The sequence below is a fragment of the Nyctibius grandis genome, chromosome 27 (assembly GCF_013368605.1).
Source record: "Nyctibius grandis isolate bNycGra1 chromosome 27, bNycGra1.pri, whole genome shotgun sequence".
NCBI classification, from domain to species: domain Eukaryota; kingdom Metazoa; phylum Chordata; class Aves; order Nyctibiiformes; family Nyctibiidae; genus Nyctibius; species Nyctibius grandis.
In genome coordinates, this window is record NC_090684.1 from 388,229 (window position 1) to 405,410 (window position 17,182).

General features: G+C 51.4%; 1 protein-coding gene across 1 annotated transcript; it reads left to right on the top strand.

Annotated features, from left to right (window-relative positions):
* Nucleotides 1–1,202: 1,202 nt before the first annotated feature.
* Nucleotides 1,203–16,220, top strand: PTPN22 (protein tyrosine phosphatase non-receptor type 22). The gene is made up of 21 exons (XM_068419430.1): nucleotides 1,203–1,289; nucleotides 4,054–4,162; nucleotides 4,445–4,521; nucleotides 5,498–5,593; nucleotides 5,996–6,034; nucleotides 6,376–6,447; nucleotides 6,539–6,598; nucleotides 7,027–7,169; nucleotides 7,593–7,659; nucleotides 8,277–8,354; nucleotides 8,862–8,954; nucleotides 10,017–10,093; nucleotides 10,600–11,318; nucleotides 12,222–12,305; nucleotides 12,448–12,578; nucleotides 13,108–13,135; nucleotides 13,558–13,638; nucleotides 13,937–14,043; nucleotides 14,657–14,687; nucleotides 15,430–15,507; nucleotides 16,156–16,220. The coding sequence occupies exons 1-21, from the start codon at nucleotides 1,203–1,205 to the stop codon at nucleotides 16,218–16,220; spliced, it is 2,322 nt and encodes a 773-aa protein (XP_068275531.1).
* The last annotated feature ends 962 nt before the right edge of the window (nucleotides 16,221–17,182 follow it).

Consider the following 17,182-nt stretch of genomic DNA (forward strand, 5'->3'; position numbering starts at 1 on the left):
AAGAGTGATGGCTCTTTCAGTGTGGTCAGCAGCCATTTGCCTTTTAGCAGCTGGATACAGAAATCTTGCAGCTATTTTGTACCTGATCTGCGAGAAAACACAGAAGGGGAATACATTTAATGACTCTAGTTACAACCAGAAAGAGAAACAGACTTGGAAGAGCCAGTCTGCAGTCTTTGTGCAAGATGTGAGACATTGGAAAGATCAAGGCTGTGATTCCCATACCTCCTTTTGGGTTTTGCAGGGTGGTGGTTTTTAGTTTAGGTTTGTTCAGTTTTCCCCACTTCTGCAAGTAGAGAAAATGGATGGCCTTCGAGAACTTGGCTCCCCGCATCTCCTTCCCACTCGGGAATGACCTTCACTTTGTCTTGTGGGATTTTTTGAGTGCCTGTAAGTGTTACTGAGGGTTAGTGAGGTGAATTAGGCTGGCATAATTAATTGGATTTCTATAGGCTACTGGAGTCAGATTTGGCCCTCTCTTCCAGCACAAGCTACCAGACGTGGGGAATTGTGGCTGGAAGAGTTGACCTGAAGCACGTTGTAGGTTTTCTCTGTTCAGAAGCAGTCGTGCAGTTCAGGGGAGTAACACGCACCAGCCGGGTTCGGGTGCTCAGCGTCTGCCTCAAGTATTCTTTCAAAATATTTCGCAAGTAATGTGGGAAACAGGGTGAGTTGTAAGTGCGAAGGGGAACTGTGGACTTTGCATGCCCTTTGGGGGACTCTCCTCATCGCAGCACGTTCCAGCTCTGAAGCCTTCCCCCGGGTGCCTGGCAGCGAAGCGCAGCCCCAGCTACTGCCCCCGCGCCCGCCCCGCCGGATCCTGGCCCAGCACGGCCGCGCTGCTGGGGACACTGGACACAGCGCATAGAGCGCTCGGAGGTTGAGGTCCCTGGCTCTGGTCTCCAACACCCCAGCACCCTCGGGGGAGCAGCCGGGTGCTCCTGCCGGGGCTCCTGCCCGGCTGCGGGGCGCGCGCGAAGCCCGCGTGGTTTGCAGGGAGGTGCTGGGGCCCGGGGTGTGCGTTTTGTTTTGTTATTTGGCCACGATATCTGTTACGTACTAATTTCCTTTAAGGCTTGTGATGAAGTCAGTAAACCACAGCCCGCCGCGGGCGCTCTCCGGGCTGGTGCTTCCCGCGGCGGCACCACTTGAGATGTCGGTGCCCGGGCTCGGCGGGCCAGCCACGCTCCGTCTCCAGCAACATGGACCAAAGGGAAATTCTGCTGCAAAACCTGGAGAGAGCCCAAGGCAAGAAGCTCAACCGGGAAGAGTTTGTGGATGAGTTTTTGGTAAGTTCGCTTACGACACGTCTCTGTGTTTCAGTTGATTTTAAGGGAACCGCTCAGTCACTTCTCCTTCAATGGGGATGTGATTTGCATGTGACAATAAGATTTTCTATGAATTTTACAGCAGAAAGAGATGCAGGAGTTAACTGGGGTAAAAGGAATGTAAAGACAGAAGAGTAATTTAATAGTTTATATTCAAAGTAAAACTCTGTGCTTTTTAAATAATTACCCGAGTGCTTCCTGTTTTCTGCTTTGCGAATGTGCTTGTCAGGACGCAGTTTCATTTTGCCTGGTGATACAGGGGCTGTAGTGAGGAACCTGGAGCCGCTGCTCCTTCTCCCCACTGCAGTCTGTGATATCTGTGGGGCACGTGCTCCTGTCAGGGATCTCCAGCTGCTACTTGAGATGCTTTTCCTTCTCTCATTTCAATAGAAACCCCCCACCTGCCCTGGTACCACCTGCAGAGCAGGGAGCGGGTGCTCGGAGAGATGCCTTCTTCTGCCATGTCCAGCTGGTTGAGGTCTGTGCAGTGCCCAGAGATGTCAGCTCTCTGACATCTTCATATCTGTCTGAGTGGCCGGGGTGAGCCTGGGACTGCAATTAAAGCTGACGGCTGGTGACAGCGGCTGCTCTGTCAGCTGGAGGAGGGCTGCTCTGGCAGGCTGTCTGGGCTGCTATGGGAGGCAAAGGCGCTGCACAGCTTTAGCAGACACAGGGAAGGGTAAAACCGGTTCATCTGTAAGATCTGAGATGTCTCGAACACCAGAATAACCACTGGCCCCGAGCCACCCCCCTGGACAAGGCTGGCATCAGGCAGTGGCCTCTGGGGAAGGTGCAGGGGCTACGTAGGAGCCCCCACGAGACCCAGCCCTGCTTCGTCGTGCCAGTGAAGGCTGGCACTTCAAACACTTGGGAAAAGCTTAGTGCTTGGTTTCCAGGTGTCTGGGTTGGAGGGAAGTGATTAATCTGAGTCTGCAGCGACAGTCTGTTGTTCCATGGAACAAAGTGCTGTCACAGGCTGCTGAATTTCCCCTCGCTGCTGGGCTGGGCTGGACTGTGTTGCACGAGGCAGCGGCCCTCGAGCACAGGCTGGTTCTGGCAGCCAAACGTACAGTGAATTTGCTGACCAAAAGGGCAGGTAGAAGTGGTCAAGCCTGCGTTTCCTCTTGCTCTGGGAAGAGACCTTCTCAGGACGGCCAGAGCTGCTGGGTACTTCTGCAAGCGCAGAAGCCCCAGCAGGCCCTCGGGATGGCTCGCGCTTCCAAACCTGGCAGAAATGTTCGCTGCTATTTCTCCATCCTAACGCCTCCCCTCTCTTTGTGTGTACACGCAAATTGTGGTGTTGCTACTGTCAACGACAAGGGGTTTTTAAGTCCCCCGTTTCTGTTTGCGCAGTCTCACAGATGGAGTTTGATCCTTGCTGCTCTCGCTTGCTTTCTCCTGTGTAGCATTTCCCAAGCGGTTTTATGTCAGTTTATGCAGGGACAGAGAAGCAAGGCAATGCAGAGCCTCAGCTCTGTGAAGGCTGGCTGCGGTACTAAGCGATGCCCCTTCCGTGGAAGCTCGCCCTGGCGGCTGGAAGGAGGTGGGGGAGGATGAGCCCAACGCAGAGAGCTCAGGAGGTTGCAGGGATGTGTAGCCTACAAAAACCATCCTGCTCTATCGCACTGTGCCTGCCCCCGTGCTCCTGATTAATAGAGACTGGACACGCGGACTGTCCTGGGCGTCCTGTACCTTCTTCCCGACTCATTCCACCCCGGTCAGTGAGATGTGACTCCTGTGGTATTGTCTTTCACAAAGGCGCACGACCCCGAGGGTTCTCCTGGGTCAGCCCGATTCTCTGGTCCCCAGCAGTGATGTCCAGGAGAAGGGCTGTGAAAGTACGGCTCCAGGGCGGTGGAAAAGGAGACTTGCCCTTTGGAGTGTCAAACCATAGAGCCACTGATCAGAGAAACGGCCTTTTGTTTTAAATCAAAAGCACGCCTTGGTGTCAAGAAAAGTGGTTAGGTAGGCAAAAAAATATGAAAGAAAGAATACAGCAAGAGTGGTGCCTTCAAAGTTGATGGTAATGAAGAGTGTGTGTTATTTAGAAGCTGATGTCAGTGAAATAAAATTCTGTGCTTTGGCAGGAACTCTCCAGGAGTGCTGCAGCTTTATCCTGGAAATGAAAGAGGCGAGAGATTCGTACCCCTAAGGGTCTAGCCTAGGGCTCCTTCTCCTTTCTCTTTCATCAGAGCATGTAGCTACTTTGCCCCGATTGCTTGTGCTCCTTTAGTGGCTCGAGCATCGCTGTTTGCAGCTGCAGATGGGAGCGTCCTTACCAAAGAAAAAATGAGAAAAATAAATCGATTTACCTGTCTTTTCTGATATCATTTGTTAAAGGTGGTTTAACATTGTTACTCCTCTTATCTGGGTGCCATTTATACGGAGAGTGATTCCCCCGTGTCTCATTCATTCGTGAGGGCGATGCTTTATGTGCTGTGTAGATGCATCATTTCACTTCAGAAGCCGGCGTGCCCGAGCCTCTTGTGGGCACTGCCGCAGCACACGCTTTCCATTCTTCAGAAGCCAGCGCTGGGGCTCTCAGGTGGCTTCTGTCTCTATTCTTGCTCTGAGTACCTTGAGAAAAGCCACTCAGGAAAGAATTAATGGTGCAGAGCTTGGTTTGTGGCAGCGAGCCTGACCTCTAGAGACCTTCACTTGTACTCTCTAGTCGTGTGTTGTATGTAGCACATCTGCTGTAATTTGTTCCATTCTTTTATCACAGAAGCTGAAAAGGCAGTCAACAAAGTACAGATCGGATAAAATCTACCCTACAGCAGCATCTGAGCAGCCAGAGAACATCAAGAAGAACAGATACAAGGACATCTTACCCTGTAGGTTGGAAATGGCAAATGTTCCTATTCAGCCTTTTTTTTTTCCATCTCAAGTCTGTTCTCATCCTCCAGCATCTGCCTGCATAGTTGCTTGCATGAGAGCCTGTCTCTGGCTGTCAGTCGGTAGGTGCGGGAGGAGGCATTGCACAGCCACTCCTCTGCTCTGGGATGAGCTCTCTGATGCATGTGCTCCTCCGAAGCACCTTGGGCTGCAGTCTGAGGAGCTCAGCTACCACGACAGACAAACAGTAACTGCTGCTGCTTCTGCTTTTGTGCCTGCAGTTGACCACAGCAGAGTGGAGTTGTCCCTGATTACATCAGATGCAGATTCTCACTACATCAATGCCAACTTCATCAAGGTATTGCTGCTTTCATGGTGTTTTGCTGTGCAAAGGTGTTTGGGGCAGCTGTTAGTGCTGCCTGGTTGAGCTGTGCCAGGAGGAGCAGGTCCTGTGGCTCTGGTGAGCGAAAGGACTATGCAGTAGTTTCTGAGCTGTGGTCAAGGGTAACTGGTGTAAAGACGTGTACAGTCAGTGAGCCTTCAAACCCCCCCTTGCAGCACAGAGGCACCAGGCTACAGGGCAAGGGACATGTGCTGGGGCAGGTGGTGGAACAGTTTGTGGCTCACAGCCCTGACTTCCTCGTCGGTGTTACTGCCTTTGGTGGGTGATGGTGGTGCAAAACTGCCTGTGGCCAGAATCGCCTCGCCTGAAACCGGTGCAGAGGCAGGAAGCCTTGCACCACAGCGCAGCTGAGACCTGCTGCAGTGGTGAGCAACAGGGCAGGTCAGCGCTGGCCGGTTCTCCATCAGGAGCTCCGTGTGTTTTGGGACTCTCCTGTGCTCATGACCCTTCTCTGATAGATAGACAGATAGATAGGTAGATAGATAGGTAGGTAGGTAGGTTTCCTTCGTTCTCCACCATAGTGACCAAGGGCTCTGTGTAACCTGTCTGCAGAAGAACAGACCTTCACAAGGGGATGACGGTTCATTCTTTGGCCAACAGCCGCAGATGTGCCCAGCTGCACACTGCAGAGCTGGATCAGCCACTGAAACATCCCCTCCAAGCTCCCAAAGGTGCTGCAAGAACTGGTGGTCTCTGGGAGCAGATCTCACCTCAAGCCCAGCTCCCTGGGTCTGCCTTTGGGAGGTTTGCACTCTGTTGGTTTCTGGTAGCTTAATTTAATGTAGGTGCCTAAAATTTAACTATATAAAGGTCCTTCCAAACCCTTAGCGAGCTTGTTGAAGAGAAGTAAGATTCAGAAAGAGGAATGACTTTATTTCTGCTGGTGAACTATGCAAAGATGTCTCCATGTCTGATTTGAATGCTGTTGTAGGGCGTCTATGGGCCAAGAGCATACATTGCAACGCAGGGTCCTCTCCCCACAACTGTTGTTGACTTTTGGAGGATGATTTGGGAGTATGAAGTCCTGGTAAGGTGCAGATTTATATTCCTTTCTTTTTTTAAGAAAAGAAAAGTTGGCCGTGCAGCCAGACAGAAGTCCTTTTTGACTAAGCAGACAGGGGGAGCATCAGGGTTTTACTCCAGATGTTGTGTGTGCCCCACATCCTTCCCGTGAGCCTCCTCCACACTCGTGCTGAGACACGAGTCTGCTCGTGGCTGTCTCTGCATTCGGGCTCCGAGTGGGAAAGGTCCTCGCGCCCGGGCTGTGGGTGACGTCCCGACTTTGATCAGCCGAGCAGCCCGGGGCTCTGGGGAAGGCAGCCCGCAGATCCTCCTCAGTGCTGACAAGTACCTGAAGTGATGAGTTTGAGTTTGCTGCCTGGGTGAGAAACTGGTGTTCAGGCTTTTCTAATGAACCTTCTTTCTGCAGATTGTGGTCATGGCTTGTATGGAGTTTGAAATGGGAAAGGTGAGTAACGTGTCGGAGATGGCCTCTGCCGTGATGGTGCCAGGGCAGGGCGGAGAGATGCGGATTTTTATTAGATCTCATTAGCGACAGCGAGTTTCTGTTGGATACGAGCTGTTCCCTGAGTCTCCAGCTGCAGATTCTTGAATGGTTCCCAGTAGTGTAGCCAGCCTCATCGGGGGGGAAAACCAGCAATGATGGCTCGGGGAAGGGGAGGCTGGAGCTGGCGACAGCAAGAGCCGAGCCTCCTCCCAGCACGAGCCTGGTTGGCAAAGCGAGACAGGAGACAGGCGACAGCGTGGGGGGGCCCGTGGTGAATAACCCGACGTGTCCTTCCACAACAGAAGAAGTGCGAGCGGTACTGGGCGGAGGCGGACGGCTCTCCCCTGCTCTGCGGCCCTTTCGCCGTCGCCTGCGTGAGTACAGCCGCGAGCACCGCGTCACCCCACGCGCGCTGGAAACTCCTGTCACCCGCAGGAAACGTGACTCTGACTTCTTGTTCTGCAGGAAGCTGAGGAGAAGAAAAATGAGTATGTGATCAGGACTTTAAAGGTGACCCTGAATGAGGTAAGTAGGAAAGGCCAAGGCAGGACGTGCACCTTGGCTAGCTTTATCATAAATGACACATGAAAATATGGCAGAGTTTGTGCAGAAAATTCTATGCTGCTCACCTGCTATTTTAAGTTTGACAGTAGCTGAAGGAACAAAGTAACTAAAAAATTAATTAACTCAAACCTCAATTTCTGAAGCTGTTTGTCAGTTGTGGCAAATCAGACCTTGGGTAAGTGAGGCCAAGAGGTACCATCAAGAAGGTCATAAAATGGCAACGCTGCTTTTGTAGCAGGAGCAGCTCCCAGCTGCGCCTCCAGCCTTGGCCTACCGATGCGGACGGGAGCCGGAGGTGTCTGCGCACGCCGGCGTCCCCTCGCCGCGCCAGCGTCCCTGTCTGTGCCCACCATGCCGGCCCAGACCCCACCAGCGCTCCTCTCTTGCAGGAAACCCGCGCCGTCCACCAGTTCCACTATAAAAACTGGCCGGATCACGACATCCCCTCGTCCATCGACCCCATCCTGGAGCTCGTTGGCGAGATTCGCTGCTACCAGCCAGACGACAGCGTCCCCGTCTGCATCCACTGCAGGTGGGCGAGGGGGTGGCCAGTGGGGAAGGGGTCCTGGCCCCCGGCCCGCTGCGTACCCGCAGGGGGTGGCAGCCGGCGCAAGCCTGCAGCCAGGCTCCTCTTGTGGGGGGGTCCTCAGGCAAAGGTGCCCTTGGAGGGCAGCTGGCATGGCGGGGGGGCAGGAGGGGACACAGGCAGCAGCAGGCCAGCAACAGCACGTGCAGTTAAGGGACCCCCAGCTCTGGGCACGGCCACGTGCGGGCTGGTCACCGCAGGAGGACTGAGAGCTGCTCACGGGAGCAGGGACGAGCCTCCCAGCCGGCAGCAGAGCTGTGGGCAGGGGGAACAGAGGGTCACAAGGATCTTTCACATATCCTTGTCAGCAAATGCAGCGCGCCCATCCTCTGACCTCTGCTACCGACCCTGCTGTGACTGTCATTGCAGTGCCGGCTGCGGGAGGACAGGAGTCATCTGTGCCATCGACTACACCCAGAAGCTGCTGAAGGACGGGGTGAGTGTCAGCCTCCAACGGCGCCTGCGTGCAGCAGAGCCACATCTCTCCGTCTCTCCCTCGCCTTCTCTCTCCCCGTACCTTCCCTTCACCCCGCTCTGACTGCTCGCAGATGTATTTCAGACGACAGCCATGAGTGGGAACTCCCCGCAGCCCAGCTGGAGAACGGCGGTGGCCAAGCCGCTGATGCCCCATGCCCCATACCCTGCTTCTCCCTCTCCAGGCTCTGCACCACCCATGCGCTGTCCGGTGCCATTGCTCCCCTCCCCACCCCGATGCGGACATCCCCCCATGCTTGCACCGATGGGGCAGAGTCCTCCCTCCCACGGCTCCCTCTGCAGCACCTCCAGATCATGGACCTGGGGAATCAGTGTCCTGTCCTTCGTGCTATTCACCGCTGTTACCAATGCTGTTATGAAAAGGGTATTTTCTGTGGAGTGCAAGACAGGAGGCAAGCTGGTTCATAATAAAAAATAGCACTTTAAGCAGGTTCTTCGTTAAAAATTCTTGCAATAGCAGCCCTGAATTTCAGACACTGCTCTAAACTGCATCACGACTTGGAAGCTGCTTGGAATTAGACCTGTCTGTAATTTTTCGTCTTTTCTCTTTCTTGCAAGATTGTTCCAGTGAACTTCAGTATTTTCAGTCTGATCCAGGAAATGCGCACGCAAAGGCCTTCCATAGTGCAGACCAAGGTACGTTCGGGAGGCTTCGCCAGCTGGTGTCCTCTCCACGCCGGGACCCCAGCTTTTGCCCAGTAAGGAAACACAGCGGCTGTGCTGCTGGGAGCTGGGGCGTGTAGATGTTCTGTAAGGGCCCTGTTCTGAACAGAAGAACGATTTTGCAGAAATGAATTTGGTAGCTGACCATTTCCTTGTGGACAGCTGGAATAGCTTAGCGCACTTACGCTGTGAAACAAGGGACTGTCCGGGAAATAAAGTGGGAACCCTTCTCAGCTGAGACAGACCGAAGAGGAAGCTCACGGCAGAACAGCGTTGTTTGTGCACCCAAATAAAACCCACATGCTTCAGGCTGAACCCTTTGAAAGCTGTGGCTTCTACCTCTTCTGAGAATTTACCCTGCAATGGATGGGAAAGTGGCAGCTTCTCTCTGGAGCTGACGCTTGGTTTGGGTGACAAGTGACCATTTACAAGCGCTGCAGGTGCTGGCTCTCATGTCTGTTTTACCTGTCTGGAACGCAGGAGCAGTATGAGCTGGTTTATGATGCGGTGATTGAGCTCTTCAAAAGGCAGATTAAAGCCCTCGATGCCCAGGCAGATTCTGCTGCTTCCCAGGTAAGAATCCCCAGGATAAACACGCTGCCTCTTGCAGCCTTGGGCATGCCAGCTCTAATCTGGATTCCTGCTGCTGAGGTCTCCTCTGCAGACCTGGAATGAATCCCCATGTTTTCTGCTAGCCTTGATGCCCAAACTGAGCCTCTTTTCAAGTTAACTCATGAGAATCCAGCTGTTTCCCTGAACGTGCAATTCTTGTTGCAGGATTTGGCCCCAAGCGAGAGCTAAATTTTCTTTTTGCTCTCAAAACCATTTTCCAAATACTTTTATAATAATTTAATGTAATGAGTGAATAGAAAAGCATCAACTTTCTACAGTAGTGGCTGATTTCCATGTGGATGTGCCAGTGAAACTTGTCTTCATGGAGTGCTTGCAAGGAACAGAGTGAGTTTCGGTCTAGTTGGGAAGCTTGGGTGCAGCAGGCGGTACAGCTAAAAGTGTTAGTCTGCAGCATGGTGGTATTCCAGAGAAGTAATTAGCACTGCAGCCTGTCTGTGGGAGAGGGCAGGCTAAAAAAACTTGTGAAAAAACATGTCAAAGTCTTTCAAATATCTGAGGAAAACCAATGTGGTCTTGGTATGAAGTTGCATATAAACAGGAACATCCAACACGTCCATGGTTAAGCTTTTCTTTGCTCTCACCCACGGAAACCTCCCTGCCCTCTGAAAGCCCATCCCAGAGCACGGGGGATGTCACGTGCTGACGTGTCACAAATGGCACCAGCGCCCGACCTGCCAGGCTGAACGCCCGCGGGGGTCCTGAAGGCAGAGGTGCTGCGCGGGCTGGTTGCAGATGTTTGGAGCAGCTGGATGCTGTGGGCTCGCTCTGCTCTCATGTCAAAAAGGTGCTGATAGGGGTGGCTGCTCAGGAGGTTCTGTCCTCAGTTTTCAGCTCCAGCTTGGTGTTTTCAAGTTGGTGTTTGTCATTTCCAAACTGCATTAGTAATTATTTAATTGCATTTAATTCCAAATTAAATGCTCAATTCTAACTCCTGAAATAGCATGTTTGTGTTCTTTGCATTCTTCCTCCTCACTCTTGTTTTCTAACCTCTTCTTTCACTAGGTACAAACAAGGCATCCTGTAGCCAAGCCACTTGTGACTCCAGTGGAAGATATTTATTCTCTGAGATTACTAACCTGGTAAGGCCATAGCACAAGTATCCCCTGGGTTAGTATTTGCAGGCACCCATACGATTTCAGGAGGATGCATTTTTTAACGTGTGCTTTGTGTTCTGTTTGAACGTTGCATTTCATTTGTGAGCAGGACCTGCAGCCTCCCTTGAGTCCCGCTTTGACTCTCACGTTTGTTCCTAACTTGATGCCTGCTCTTCTCACGGATGTGTCCCTGAGACTGGGTGCCCTGTATGCCATTACGGGTCCCCCTCTTCTGCCCTCGGGTCTGTTTCACATTGCGCTTACACAGCGTTTCGCATACGAACGGAAACCCATCCCAGGGCAGTATAAAAAAAAGGCAAATGGGGCACCAGGGTGCACAGTCCTTCCTCGTGCTCCTTGCTTGAGGCTGAACCGGGCTCCACGTTCCTGGATCTGCTCTTAGGAGCGATGCTGTGGGGCCTTGTTGGGAGGCTGACGGAGATTTCTGAGTACAGGTGGCTTTGGCTTCACGTCACGGTGCTTTATTGCAGCTCAGAGCCAGAGGAACGGGATGCGCATCGAGGTCTTTCTCTGGTGGTACAAAGCCAAGCACCCCCGACATCGCCGTGTGCCACGGGAGAACGCGGCAGCTCTGGACGTGGGGTCCCTCCCATCAGACAGGCCGTCTCCTTCGGCACTTTGAACTTCATCAGCTGCAGGAAGGCAGCCGCGGAGCAGCGGGGAGCTGGGGACGCCCTTCAGAAGCGCCGCAGCTTGGAGTTCCACGGCAGCTCTCCCGAGCAGCTGCTGCTGGACCTGGGACCGCAGGGAGCCGGCAGGAGAGGGCCCCGGGGCAGGGCGCCTCTGACACGGACCGCATCGACCCCCTTCGTGCTGGCGCAGCGGGGAGAAGGCTGGGAATGGCACGGAGGGGATGCAAAGCCTGTTCTGCGTTCACAGTTGCCAAATGCCTGTTACTCGAGCTTTCAGGTGGAGGAGCAGGACGGATTTTCCCCTGCCGAGCTGAACCACTCGAGCCGAGATGTGGATGGCCCCTCAAGCTGCAGGAACCGCGGGCAGTGCCCTGACCCTGACTTCTGCTCAGCAGAAGACCCCTACTTCTCTCCACTCTCTCCAGATGACCCTGAGTGCTCTGTGGAGGGGCAGGATGCCCTTCTCCCATCCCGGCAGCCTGCCGCGGCCAGCTCCCCACCACCGCGGCCTGGGTCCCACCACGCTGCCCTGCTGAACGAGCGGAGACCCTCCCCAGGTAAGTGGTGCCGCGCTGCGACGAGCTGGGCTTGGTCACGCTGGAGCAGCGAGTGCTGCCTTTCGGCGTCCGGGCAGGGCTGTTCCCAGGGGAGCTGAGAGAGCAACTGGTTCCATCCTCACACTCGTTTCATCCTGCCTTCAATTTTTCCCATAAAAATAAACAAGAATTTTTAGAACAGCACGATTTGGGGTTTCGCATTACACAGCTGCTCTGCCCTGCTGTGTCGCCTCGGCACGGCGCTCACGGGAGGGCAGGGATAGGTGCTGACCAGTTCTGAAAACAGGGTGCTCCAAGAAGCATTCAGAAAGCTCCCAGAAATGGTTTTCTCTGAGGATCTAGTTTCCATGTCAAAAACCACTCCTTTCTGCTGGCATCCCACTGGGACCGAGAGAACCAGGACTTCAGCATTAGTGTTTTGCCCAGATCTGTAGCCTTAAAACCAGCACCCGCCATATGAAGCAGGTAGAATTATTCCTTGGTCTGGTCAGTCCTGGCCCGGTCGGACATTTCCCGTTGCCCGCAGCTTTGGCGTTTGCTAAGCTTTGTCCTGCTCAGGCCCTTCAGCATTTAGTGTCACAAAAGTGCTCGTTATCTAGATGCTAGAGACCCTCGGAAGGTTCTGGGAGCTGCAGCACAAGCCACGCAGCAGTGGCACAGCCGTGAGCCCGGCTCTGTGCTGGGGTGCGCTCGCCATTTCCCCCGTGCAATGGGAACGACGCTGCCGACACGGCTGGCAGCCTGCCCGTGGGGCCACGTAGCCAGGGGCCGGTGAATTGGTGCTGGGCGCTATTTGGATTTTTAACTACAGTTTAGAGGTGTTTAGCCACCATCCCTGGTGCCCGGACGGTCGTTCTGCTGTGCCGTGCCGCGCAGGTAATCTGCCCGTGTCTCCCCAATTAGCCGCCCTGCCGCAGCCAGATGATGACGACCCTCCGCCCCTGCCCGAGCGAACCCCCGAGTCCTTCATCGTGGCCAGTGAACCTGGTAAGTGCATTTAGCGAAGCAGGGGCCGAGAAGTGCTCTGAGGGCTCTTCCCACGTCTGTGCGGTGTCGCGGCATCCGGCAGTGCCTCTGCTCCGGCTGCCCGGGATGGGAAGTGACCTCTCTTGTGTTCAATTGTTTCTAGGACAATTTCCTCTGGCCACTTCTGATTTTCAGCTTCCAGCCAGAAATACAAATATTGGAACCTCTTTGGAGTGGTGTGGTGAGTCCCACTCAGAGGCGTTTAATGACTCAGTGAGACTGAGACCGTGTAAGGTAAGAAAGTGGCTTTTTGTCTCTTCTTCATCACCATCACTACGCCAGTGTCCTTGTCATGTTTCCTTCCGTGAGAAAGACCCTAGTTTTGGCACTGTGTACTTGCCATAAGTTATTGCAGGGTTCAGGACCGGGAGGAAGATGTGGTCTCAGTCAGGCTCCTACTTATCATTGCTTTACTCCAAACATTATTTTTTGGGGTCCTGAATACCATATCAGGTAGTAAAATATTGTCCCTCTTTTAGAGAAGGATAACAAACCGTTGAGGTTCACACCGCCCTGCAGGACAGGCAGGGGCTGAACAGAATTTAGGCATCTCTTGATCGTCCCATTGTTAAATTATAGCTTTGTAAAGTGAAACAATAAGGCGTAAGTCTACCTTCCATTACATGAGCGTGGAGGCGTGTGAGGGAGGGTGTTTACATGTAACACCATTTCCTCCTCTTCTCTGGCTTGCTTGTGTGCGAGAGAACGACATTTGGTTGTGGGAATTTAAAATACCTTCCTTTTTTTTTTTTTTGGTTTTCAGAGTGTAAAGCTTCGGAGCCCACAAACAGGTATAAGTTTAATGCTAGATAAACTATCTTTGGAAATAAGGTCTGTTTTTCACTGAACCTGCTTTACCATACTTAGTAAATGTCTTTAGAATCTGTGCTCAGTCCAATGGAAATTTTGTGCTGCTAAATAGTTCTGCAACTAAATAGTTCTAAACAGAACTAGACGGTTCTGCAACCAAGTGAACAGGTAGTTTTATATTTCCTAATCAGCCCCTGCCTCACCCTGTACACGGTGATGTTCCTTGCAGCCTCCTCAGGCTAAGGGTTGTCGCATCTTTTGCTGCGTGTTGTGTGTTTCCTTTGAGACGGTTGACATATGCTCGTTAGAGTGCTGTGGACCTCTCAGTGAGCTGAGATATATATATATATATATATGTATATTTAAAGCTAGGTAACGGACTCTTTTATCTTTGCTTTCTTAGAGACAACCCGGGATCGCTCTAACTCTCCTCCCCCGCTTCCTGAAAGAACCCCGGAGTCATTTGTTCTTGCTGATGCAGCAAGTAAGCGATGAGTTATTTTCTCAGCGTGTAACTGAGATTTTATACTTACACCTAAGCCTGTAGATAGCTGAGGAGATCGCGGCCCGCTTGTTCAAAGCATTACCAATGGTGGTGCTTCAGGACTCAACTGCAGGAGAGTTCAACAGATATAAAGGAAATAAACACAACCAGGGGACCTGCTGGAAATTTCCAGAACTGCTGCATTAGAGGAAACGAAAAGCAACAACAAAGCACTTGTTAGAAAAGAGCGTGAGGATTCTTGAATGGCTGCTGAAAATGTTCTGATGTACGTTCCCAGGTCTGCAGCCTGCTGCAAGGAATCCTGCGATGAGTCCTCTGGGCGTGGAGAGCAATGCTGCCGAAACATCGTCACAGGAGCCTACGAAATGCTTCAGGAGAAGCAAGGTAAAAGCAGCAAGACAAAACAGAAGCTACTGAAAACAGAGGGGGTGAGAAGAAGAGATCGTTCTAGCTACAACTATTGCTGCTTTCTCATAGCCAACCTTGTGAAAATTGCCTGCTTTGAGACCGCTCATACTTAGGGCAAGGGAACAAGACTAATAAAAATATTCTGTTGTAGAACTGCAACCAAAACCACTGTCTGCACTAGGAACAGAGTAGCACAGGCTGAACCGCAGTGCCGGGTCCTCTTGGGAAAAGTTGCTCGAGTGGACTCTGAATTCCCGGGTGGGACAGGCTCTGCTCATCACTAGTCTCCTCTTCTTGTGGCCCTAGTTAAAAATCCTCATGAGCAATTGTACTTCAGGGTTGAGCAGAGAAGCATTTGAGGAAAATAGAAATAATAATGGAAACTGGAGGCGTTTGGGTTGGCTAGAAAAAAAACAGAGACAAAGTGAACGGCAGAAGTCCACATTTCAGTCTCGGCTGCTGGGCACGATATTTCTAATGAGATGTGACACGTGTGTATTTATCAGTGAGTTCCCTTTACCATAGTAGCTGATCTACTGCTTGCTACACTTTTTTCCAACAAGCCCTCCTCTCTTTTCTTTTTCTACAGAGCTTGAAAATATTGAAAAATGTGAGAAAGAGTAAGTCTTTCAGGCTAATGTGCATCTTCCTGATGGCTTTAAGCAAGTATATAAAGAAATATGTGGGACTGAATTTTCAAGAACCTGAACTTGTCAAACGTGAAACGCCCTGCATGTCTGCCTGCGTTGGAGCAGGACGTGCAGAGCTGCGCTGGCGAGCGCAGTGCCGTCTCACCTGGATAGTTATAGTTGTTTCAGGAGTATCACAAGGATGCTGTGGTGCCCTTGTAATGCCTTTTGGGTACCTTGGGGACAGTCCAGCGTACCCAAATTGCCAAATCCTTCAGGTCATTCAAACCAGTATTGTGGGACAAATACTCTAAAAACAGGGGATAGGGGTGCTGTGGGGAATGTGAGCCCCATCCTGGCTTCTGCCAAGTCTATTTGGAGCATAATTAAGGAGTTTCTCATTAAGTTCCCTTTGATTTAAAATTAAAATGCTTATCTTGAAAATAGGACTGATAAAAGCTGTTTAAAGCACTTCAGATCAAACATTTTCCCAGTGGATTGCGCTGCAGTAGTACGCTTTCTCCCTGCTGTGAGCAAATAATGTCAAAACTGTGTGGCGTTCAGGCTCTGCTGGTGTGGGAAGTACTTAACTTTGTCCTGTGCCGAAGCAGCACCCGTGCCCAGTGTCACCGGGCGTGTGGCAGTACGTGCTTTCCCGTAGGTGTGTCCGCGTCCAGCTCTTCAGGGAATTACCACAGTGACTAACTGCTTCAGTCTCATTTTTTATTTCTAGGCTTCTGTAGTCCGTCTTCACTGACAAAACCATCAGAATCTGCCCCGTCAAACCATTCGAGGGCTTTCCTTAACTTTGGTATGTTTTTCTCTTTGTGTTTTGGTGTAGGAAGTATCTGTTTTTTGAAAGTCTAAATGCAGGTTGAATGCTAACAAATTACAAACATTACAAATAATGCTTATTATCTTTTACACATTTACAACTTTATTCACAAACTGTTTAAAGAACAGGTAAGGGTGGAAAACACAAACCCTGACACCTACTCTGACAAATATTTCTCGGTGTGTGAAGAGTCTGAAGCGTGTATTTGGCTTTCCTGAAAGCCTTTATGTGGCGACAGAGACAGTGGAAGACAGAGACAAAGCTGTAGCGCTGCCACTAGGCTGCTGCCATATGTTGTGTAATAGGACAGAGGAGAAATAGCATGTTTTCCTTTTTAAATTCTTCTACTACATAGGAGTCATTGATTAAATCTGGCATAAAATCTAGTTATCTTGATATCCATGCTATAATGACAGTATTTGTCGTATAGACACATTGACAGACTCTTTTTGCACTAGTTGACTTACAACTACAGGATGTTGCTTTAAGTCTACCATATCTTAAAGTTTGGGAAAGAACTGAGATTACAAGTATTTTCAAATACCGTATTATCTTAAGCAATTACATAATCAACATCTATAACATACAGAATTTGTTGCATTAAAAAAATTACTTTCTTCCCAGGCTTTGCAAATCGATTTTCAAAACCTAAAGGACCAAGGAATCCACCCCCAGCATGGAATATTTAGATATGTTTTATAGATCTGTTACAGATTTGTGAAGTCCTTCTGATATGCCTTGAGTGCTCATCCCAGTAAGGTTGCCATCCAAATAAATACATCAAAAGCTGTTGCACGATATTTGCAGCTCAGGCACTACCTGCACATTCTTCATCAACTAAAGTTTTAAAGTAAAGAAGAATATAGAAGTACCAGCAGCTAAGCACTTGCAGTTAATTTACAACAGGATGGAAACTAAAAAGAGGAATAGATATTTTTTCTTGAGGAGGGATACATTTTTGTTGTGCTTTGAAATGTATTCACTTTGAAAGGATAGATTTGAGCTTTCTGAAGCAAAGCAAGTGTAAACTGCTGCCAGGATCCAGTGAAGACTATGGAATGATATGGAAGGGCAACGGAGCGGAGCAAAGCAGAACAAGACTGTGGATCGTGCATCTGAGTGTCTGTGTAACTTCACTCGTGTGTGCAGGTCTCCCATGAGCAAAGGCCTGCACTTCCTTAAATGTTTACATTACTTGGACTAAAACAGAATTAGCATCTCAGATTTTAGAAATAATTTTTCTTTAATATTTTTTTCATCTGAGTCAATCAGATAATTTGTCTAGATGTTTGGTCGTGCCGAGCCACCCCCGCCCGCTGGCGCGGCGGCCTGGGCCTGCGCGGGCCGAGGCTGGAGGGACGCTGCGCTGTCCTCGCACGGTGAGCGGGGCGCGAGGGCCGAGGCCCTCCCGCGTGCCAGGCCGGGGCCGCCGTGTCGCGGCGCCCACGCCCCACCGGAGCGGCGACGCCAGCCCACCCGCAGCCGCCTTCACGCCCGCGCGTGTAACCGGTGAGGTGGTTTACGACGCGTGACAAATGCCGTGGAAATAAAGTCTATTTACGGGCCTGCGCGCCCGGCGGTACGAAGGGCTCTGCTCGACCGCCGCCGCCACAGCCGGCAGCCGCGGCCCTGCGCCCCCCGGGCCCGCCCC

Excerpts from the sequence above, each read along its gene's own strand:
- PTPN22 (XM_068419430.1), top strand. The coding sequence starts at position 1,203 with ATGGACCAAAGGGAAATTCTGCTGCAAAACCTGGAGAGAGCCCAAGGC. Across the intron at positions 4,522-5,497 it reads TCAATGCCAACTTCATCAAG|GGCGTCTATGGGCCAAGAGC; the intron begins GTATTGCTGCTT and ends ATGCTGTTGTAG. Across the intron at positions 14,044-14,656 it reads AATGCTTCAGGAGAAGCAAG|AGCTTGAAAATATTGAAAAA; the intron begins GTAAAAGCAGCA and ends CTTTTTCTACAG.